Raw genomic sequence first — 8,700 nt, forward strand, 5'->3', positions numbered from 1 at the left:
TGATAATTCTAAAGAATGTTTTGTAAACCTTTGCAGGATAAATTGGTAGACGGAGTTCTGCCAGCTTATTGCAATCCTCATGACTTCAATCCCGGAGGATCTGAGGTATCTTATGGTATCGGAGCGAAGATATTTGTGTAAAAATTTAGGGATTCATGGCCAGAGCTTTTCGTCCGATAAGCTTTTGGTGCGTTCTGCGCGGTTGTGATATCTTATGAATCCCGCAATGGGTCTACGTAGGAAAATGACTGCCCTCAATGCCTGCGGCTGTGTACTCAATGTATCGTAAAATATGTTTCAGCTTGGGTTCTCAAATCTAGCCGAACATGTGACTGGTTTCTCGCGGTTAGCTTCAGATACAGTACCGATAATCTGATCTAGGCACACATTTCAAGGGCTTCCACTCAATGGCACGCCTATTTAGTTGACTATTTGTGGCCACGAAGATACACAGATGTTTAGTATATAACACCAAGATACAAGATTATGTTTGATATAGCTGAAACAAGTCAGATTCACATTTGTCAGATCATAAAATTTAATTACTGAAAATTTCATGAAAGAAATATATGGTTCAGGTTGCATCGTCTCAGTCCCGAATGTCTTCAGGAGCGAGGAGAATCACAGGTCACCGCGGCGGTCGCTGCGTAGAGAAAAAGAAAGTAATTTCAGACATGTTACATAGCATGTCACTGTATATATGGTCTAGGGGCGACTTCTGAATCGAACTTAAATGTGAATTGTACTTGATGCGTTGGACATTTCATGTATAGTAGGAAAGGTCATGAGGGTAACTCCAACCAGTTCTTCAATGAAATGCTGCCGAATTTCTACTGCACTACTTTTTAATGTCATTTTTATAATAATCGACCCCGCTCGAATGCGTGTAGAACTATCACTGTCAAATACCCCTAACCAGCACCAGTAATGGTAGGTGAAAATGTGATTAGCTTATTTGGCGCAGAGACGTTTGTAGTGAGAGGGCGCATAAAATATGACGTACTAGACAAATTAATATCTCGAGATTGTGTGATGTGAAAGAGTATGAAGCGAGTATATAATAACACGTTGAGAAACAGCAGGAAACAAGCTGAATGTGATTTAATAAATATTTCAGCAAGGTGATAGTGCGATAACAGAAGAAAAAAAAAACGGAAGCATTGTACATGGCACGACAGAGTAATTGATATGTAACCATTAAAAGCTACACGTACGGTACAATTGCCTTTTCGCGTGCGCAAAATGCCGCCTCTTTCACTCCTATGCGTCGCTGTGCATTTGTATGTCGTGTACTTTAGGGCGCTTTCATAAAGACAGTTTTGAAAGTTAAGAATAGATGCCTGGAATTGGCGAAGAGTTACCCCGTATTTACTGAGCAGGATTAGCAATGACTCACATGCCTGATGAAAACACCAATACTTGGCACGTTTATTTAGGAGATATCAACTTGGGACCAGTGGCAAACTGACAGCATAAGACACGTTAATGATAAATTCAGAGTTTGGAATTTAGAGTAGAACTGCACAGCTCTCTCTATCTGGCCTCAAAAATAAACAGCCGATATACCGCGGGTATTAAGCATTCAGCCTGTGGACCTTGAAGATTTCTTCGTTTGTTTCAGACAAACTTCACTTGTTCCCCCTTTCTTTTTTTGTCTTCCATCTTACAGATGTATAGAATTTCTTGATCTGCGGCAATTCAGGCCTACTTTAGTATCATGCTTGTCACAAAACAGCCCCGAAATTTTATTACAAGAAGAGAAAAGCTGGCTGAAGAAAAAGAAAAATAAATACTTCGCTAGTTGGATCCTTACTTCTTTTGCAAAGCTTCCAAATTACTTTTAGATCTCGTTTTGCCTACTCTTGCGTGCATTTTGCTTTTCTTTCCACTGCCCCTAGTTTGTCCCCTTTCTTTTTAACTAGATTCTGGAGATGTACGCAAAACTGGGCTATGATAACTTATCAAGTAGAGACATGGCTGTCAGGCATTTTTAAAGGTGTGTAGACGGGGCAACGGATGTTTGATTACATCGCTAGCGAGACTTGCCGCAGCTAGCCGCACTTTATCCCACTCAAACCTGCCAAACACTGGATTAGCAGGGCACGTGTGAGGAAGAACCAGAAGCTCGTTTACTATTCGTGCCATCGTGCGCCTGACTTTGCAACGGGCTTCGATCAACTACTAGTTTTATAGGTCTGTGCAAACACTCAGTTATCGAGCCCAGTCGTTACAACTCTGTCGCTTGCATTCCCCATTTCATTTTGTCAGTGCGATCGGTGCCACTGTAAGACGCTATCACAAATATCTACAGTTCTACAGTGTCATAACTCATGACCCGACCAGACAGTGTGCATCGCGCTCAAGCACCAATATATAAGTCAAAGCATAAGCATTGTTGTTAATGGAGACATTAAAATTACCATGCCTACAATGTTCAGCAGGGCGGAAACCATTATGAAAATGAAGAGAACGGATGCCCAAAGTGTGAGGATACGCGATAAAGGCGCGCCCTTTAAAATTCTGCTACAGCTGGATGCGTGTTCAAGTCAACAAGTTCGAGATTTCCGAATATTCAAATGGCGAGATGAATACCTAAAATAGTGAAATTGCATTGAGAAATAAACTATCAAGCGCTATTAACAAACAATTCCAATGTTTACATAATTTCAGACTCTTCCCTCAACGGTAGGAGAAAATCTTGTTCTTGTCAAGTTGATGGAAGCCCCCAACCCTACATTTACTAGGGCCTAGTTATTGCACGCCCTCCCCAGCATCTATAAAAGAAAGACTTCGTTCCCAGAAGCTGAAACAATAAAGAAGCCCTGGAAATCGGCCCAAAGATGTCAGAAAGTAAGGTACGCATCCTGCTACGCACACCTGCCGCTAGGCTGCTAAAAATCAACGATAAGAGCATTTCAGCCCCGCCGTTAAGGTGCAGGGGTTAGGGCGCTCGACTATAGCTGTGCCCATGATATACGGAATCGAATTCAGGCCGCGACGGCCACTTTTCGATGGAGACAAAAAGCAAGACGCCCGTGTCCTCTGCGATACGAGTGCACGTTAAAGAACCCCAGGTGGTCGAAATTTCTGGAGTCCCCCACTACGGCGTTTTTAATAGGCTGAGTCGCTTGGGAACGTTAAACCACACAAAACTACACCAAGGGCATTTTATAGCCTTTAGGTGGGATGCCAGTGTTGTAAAAAAAGAAAAAGAAAACGACAGGACATTCTCACCTCGTCTGCGAAAACAGTGATCGCTTGGGTCCCGCTTTTTGTGCCATAGAAGAGCGAGACGCCCCAGCACCGTCGGTAGATCGTGTGCACGATACGTAGCTTCGACAGCGACGCAGCGGGGGTGCCGAAGCAGGTTCATTATCCCTGGATGCCGCACAAGGCCGAAAAATTCGGCCTTGTGCGGGCTCTGGTCACTGACGCTTAGCTGCGTGATGATGTATGTCTGCTGCCGCACAGGCACAGGCCGGGAAGGTGTCGCTTGTGTCTCAGTGCCACTTCCACCTTCGTGCTCATCCTTGTCATCTGTTGCTTTCCCGGGCACCTCCCTGCGCATTAGGTTGGAAACAAGGGAAATTATCATGGCGCAGTCTACCGACACTATGATCATGGAGAAAGCATAGGCAGGGGGAAGGTTACGCTTTGGATGCGCAGAATGATGCCCTCCACGCAATACCCATGCATCAGAACAGCCACGTGACGAAAGAACCTATACTCCCAGACAACTATTTATTTTTGGGACTATGGGGGCAGGGCTTCAATCGCGGTGTTTCTACACCATGTAGTTCTGGCTCATCTGGCCTCAGTTGCGTTTTCGGTTTCAGTTCCTCCTTTGCTCGAAATTTTAGTTTTCGAGCCGCCAGTGAAGCAGATATGTCTTTCTTCAGAATACTGAAGGCCTAAGTCAACATAACTTCGTGGTTAATAGAAATCACGCAATGCGTACTTTGCTGAATCAAGTGCATTGCGAAGGCGTGCAAAAACCGGCGGGTACAGGCAGCAGCAGCTGCCGACGAGGTTTTCAGGAGATTCCCGACAGAGGACGCAGTTATTCCGTTTGCTTGGCTTACTGTGGTGATTTTAAAATACACTACATTAACGATGTACACGCTTGTCTTTTGGTAAAGTCATGATATATTAATAACGTCAATATTTCAGTAATGGGATAATATTCCGGAACACGATATGCCAAATTTACGAACGGACAAAACTCTGCTGCGCAGTGAGCTGGTGCGTTTCGGCTCTGTAGATTTGGCAGCCAGGAAATGTTGACCGAGAGTATAGTTGTCACCCCTCTTAACTGCCGCTGCAAACCTAAAAGAACCTGGAAATATCATACGACAAGGTTAAGCGAAGCAACCGAGCGATGGGTATTCCATCACTTCACTGCAATATGGTTTGAACTAGCTTCATTAGCAGCTGAGGATTGCGACTAGACACCTACACTTCAGAAATCTAATCCAGTGTGTCCTACTGCAAAACGGTTTTCTGCCTTCTTGATATTCAGACATTGATGTGCTGACTGAAAATAAAAGTTGAACTCAAGCATCAGGTATAGCACTGTAATCCGCTTCAAAACATTCTGCTCACATTAACTTCGATTGTTGCTATTGCAATTTTACTTTTCTTTTTACCTTAGTATCAGTACTTAGAATCTTAGTATCAGAACTCGCGGGCTCCCTAATTGTGCTAAAAAGCATAATATATTGCTCCAGTCCATATGACAAACTTGCAGATAGCAATAAAATAGATATGCGACATTTCTCTTCTTGTGTTGGTCGAATTCGCATGTTTTCCAAGCCAGCTAGTCTCTTCCCTGTACCCTTGTGATCCTCCTTCTGTCTGCTTTCTCGGAGGGGGTAAGCTGAGGTGAATGTTTCGCCATACAGTATAAAATGTAGAATGCACGCGGATAACCTTGTCCACTAAACCAAACCATACGTTATGAGCAGCCAGAAGGCACGGGTTCAATACAGACGCAGAATAGTGGAGACAATGAAAGGTGACTCACGCAATCTTACTGAAGATACTGTAAAAGGAGCCTTCAAAAGTCCCGTGCGTAATACTGTGAAGCCCTCCGTGTTCTCGAGACCTTGCCACCGCTACGAGGGCGCTGCTGGCGCTGGTCGTCGGCTGTGACAGTGCAAAACTCAGTGGAGCTTTCAAGGCCGCCATGGAGACACGTGCAGAGCGCAAGCGACGTCTGGCTGCAAGCAAGACGATGAGAAAGGCCTTGGTAGTTGGCTGTAAGAGGAACGGGAAGAGGAGATCGGTATGTCAACCTCTATCACGCGTAGCCATTCGGCGCTAAGAGCGAGAAAGGTAGAATATTTCCGAAATGTAGAGAAGCCTTCTCTGTGGACGCTGTAGTGGCACGGCGGTGCCACTACAGCGTACACTACAGGTGAGATTATAAATGAAAACTCCTCCATGCATTTATATCGGAGGGGATATAGAAACAATTTTCCTTCTGGCTGAAAGCGCTCCCCTGGGAATAGTGCATTTTATCGGTTCACTGCTACAAACGTTCCATGTCGTAAAGAAGTGCACCTTACTTCCACTCGAATATCCTAGTCTAAATTTTCTATATTTGAATCCTTCAAATAGATGTGGAAACTACCTTTTTCATATTTTTCATATCCCACATTTCATATCTTGTAGGGCTTTATGTTCAACGTTCGTCGTTAACGGTGAAATGTCTGCTGCCCCTCTCATTATCGTCCTGATTACTTATTCTTAAGCGCTTAGTGTGAAATTGCTCTACTATATTTGTTTTCGAGTTCATATTAGCAATAGCTTTTCCCTTCCTCTTAGAGAGTACAAGCTATTTTTGTCTATGCAGTGCTAATTCTATTACTCTTTCAGGCTACCATGCGCCTTTTGAGTACGAAAATGCTTCTTTATATTAATCTACTTCATGTCGGTTAACTTATGCTTATTGATTTACTGTGATAGGTCGGCCAGTTCGATCCGTCTCTTTTGGGTTGTAGCGTTCGTAACTTGCTGTTTCTGGTCAGATATTTTGTATCCTTTCTTAGTTAAGCATTTCATTGCCTGGCTCTTCCACCACAGTTTTTATGATAGATCTCAAATATTCATTCACTGCGCTATACTCGCTCGCAGCTCATCCGTTCATTAAAGTTGCAAATTTGTTCTCCTCCTTGATAGGCTTCTTTCTAGGTATCCCGCCAATTCTAAAGGCTATAATATTCGAGACTTGACCATTCTATGGCCACAAAATAGAACCTTGTTTACACATTTTGCAGGATGCCATATGGGTTGTGTGCAGTATAAATCATACACACTTTTCTGACACCCTTCAAGATCTTTCAGGTTCGCCTCTTGCTTCTCTGCTGTCCTTCCTAAAAAGGTATTCATGGCCCGCAAATTATTTTCTCTAGAAAGTCTACTGATAACTCCACAATCTACTGCTATTTCCAGAGTGTAGGCCATATTCATCCACTGGCATGTTCCCAGCATCCTTCTTTGCTAGCATTGCATTGATAACTGAACCTTCAGGAAAGTATTCGTTCATCGGCTTATCCGTTCGTAATCTGATTTCAGCAGGAAGTTTCAACTACTGTGGTCATTATGAATAGATGCAGGTGAGTAGACCTGCATCACGTTCAATGTATATTACTTATTAAGCAGAATTACGAGACTAGCCATCTTCTTGTTAATGCTGTAAATGTTAATGATGCGATTAGCTATGCACTTATTGACAAGGAACCTAGCGCCAAATTCACTTCTTTTCGCTAATGCAGTATAGAAAAAGATGTACCCTATGTACTACTGCGTCCTACGTTACATTACAGTCAATGCCGTTGACGACAGATGCTTGTTTTAATAATAGAATGTTCTGTCGCCATGTGCAACGCAGTCATGAGTAACTCATAATGTTAGAAGCCTTGAAGCCTTGGGAAACCTGCGTCGTCAGCCACTCGTTTAGCTGGATAGCACACTGAGCGGTGTTCTGCGGTTTTTTAAGTGGCCTGGGCATAGTCGTCCATGTACTGGCTTTTCAAAAACTAAACAGCTGCACGGTTTGTTCCTGAGCCCTATAGATCGGCGTTTATGGGACATGTCCAATTTTTAATCACATGTACGTGAAGAAGACCACCCACCATCATCTCTGAAGATTATTTTTATCTTTCAGTATAGATCAAGGGTTGTAAAAATGCCATAGAAGCAAACCCTATAGATTGGTTACTTTTAGCGAAGACTGCACATTATGGAGATCTCAGGATAGCGCCAGCTCAAGCTGCATAGAGCGGCGGAACATCGCTTCTATTGATCGCCGCCGCTGCGTCCACCGCTACGTCGGCGTAACTCTAATATTTAGGGTGAAGTGGACAATAACTAGTGAGCTCTGGATTGTACAATCTCCCCTTTTTTGGCCCCAGGCCGGCGCTGTCACAGCGGTCTCTAAAAAGCTTTGTGTGCGCGCGTTCAGGGGCAATAGTTTCTCGTGGTGGGCAGCACATGCAGAGTCTTTCCGGTTAGATGTTCCTGATCGCCCTTATTCGTGGCTTTAAGACGATTCTTGCTTTACCTACAGTGGGCTTCGTCCCAAGGTAGAATGGTGCTCTACCGCAATCCCGGCATGCATTCTGAGCAACTAAGCAAAATTAAACATTCGAATACGTCACCATGGTGGTGGCTAGTACATCGGCTGAGGTGCCTGTCCAAGGAGGTGATCTCCTCGTTGGGTTCTTCCCGTGAAATAGGCAGGCTCTGCCCTGGAGTGGGGTGCCTCCGGACAGCGCATCGCCTAAAGCCCCGTTGATAGGACGGCTGAGCAGGCGAGATGAAAGGCGTTGCAAAATTTTAGAAATTTGTGACCACCCACGACGACACGGCTCGCAGATTTCCTTGTGACCTACCTTGCTTTTGCCGAAGCAGTTTCCTTGATCAGCGGTGGGGAGGCACCCATGCTGCCGCCAGGAACTTTTTCCGGAGCGGCCATGCAGACAGCCTTTTGTAGGTCGAGCAGCAGTAGGCTGATAAGCACAGCGTGTCCACGTCTCACCGATGAAGAGCCCTTGTCCTGAATCGAACACTTGCAATGGGAGAGCGCGTGCGGCGAACTTCACGAGAAAATCTTCTTTGTCTTCTGCTCCCTGCTCACAGCGGCACGTGTACATGAAATAATGCGAGCAATACGTTCCGCTTTGCACGTGCAGATTGACAGGACGTTTTCCTTTTTTGGATTAGCCGTAGCTAATAGCAAAAGAGGCAAGGACAAAGTGCATATGGGACTGCTATTGCGACCGTCTGAGCCTCCAGCCACAGAAGGTGTGCCCGCACACGTTCAATGGTTTTTAATACCGCTGGCTTAATTAGGGCTTTCAAATTCATTGCTGTGATTTCACTGCCTCTAGTTGCTCCGGAACATAACCAAAGCAGGTAAATGTTTCGAGACCGTTCAGGCATTCGTCTCTAAGATTTGTTGTTGGAGAAAATAATGAAAAAAAATTAAGGTTTTGCGCCAGAATGTTGAAAACTATAAAGAAGTAGACAAAAAGCGATGGCGCTTAATCCTTGCATAATTGCCTCTAACAATGATCTCTCTTCGGTATCTCCAGGCTTATGAGCTGGGCAAGGACATATACTGGCGCTACCTTTTTTTTTCAGATAAGCAGACAGACGCTGTTGGTATCCTGACCAAGAATGACAGTCGTTAATGTT

General features: G+C 44.4%; 1 protein-coding gene across 1 annotated transcript; it reads right to left on the bottom strand.

Annotated features, from left to right (window-relative positions):
- Positions 1–529: 529 nt before the first annotated feature.
- On the bottom strand, positions 530–5,251 carry LOC146203838 (uncharacterized). Its single transcript, XM_084585773.1, has 3 exons — positions 5,024–5,251; positions 3,235–3,560; positions 530–643 (listed from the first exon to the last, which is right to left on the bottom strand). The coding sequence occupies exons 1-3, from the start codon at positions 5,185–5,187 to the stop codon at positions 606–608; spliced, it is 528 nt and encodes a 175-aa protein (XP_084441899.1). The 5' UTR covers positions 5,188–5,251; the 3' UTR covers positions 530–605.
- Positions 5,252–8,700: the final 3,449 nt, after the last annotated feature.

The sequence above is a fragment of the Amblyomma maculatum genome, chromosome 1, assembly GCF_055883805.1.
Source record: "Amblyomma maculatum isolate TAMU_Amacu chromosome 1, ASM5588380v1, whole genome shotgun sequence".
Lineage (NCBI taxonomy): Eukaryota > Metazoa > Arthropoda > Arachnida > Ixodida > Ixodidae > Amblyomma > Amblyomma maculatum.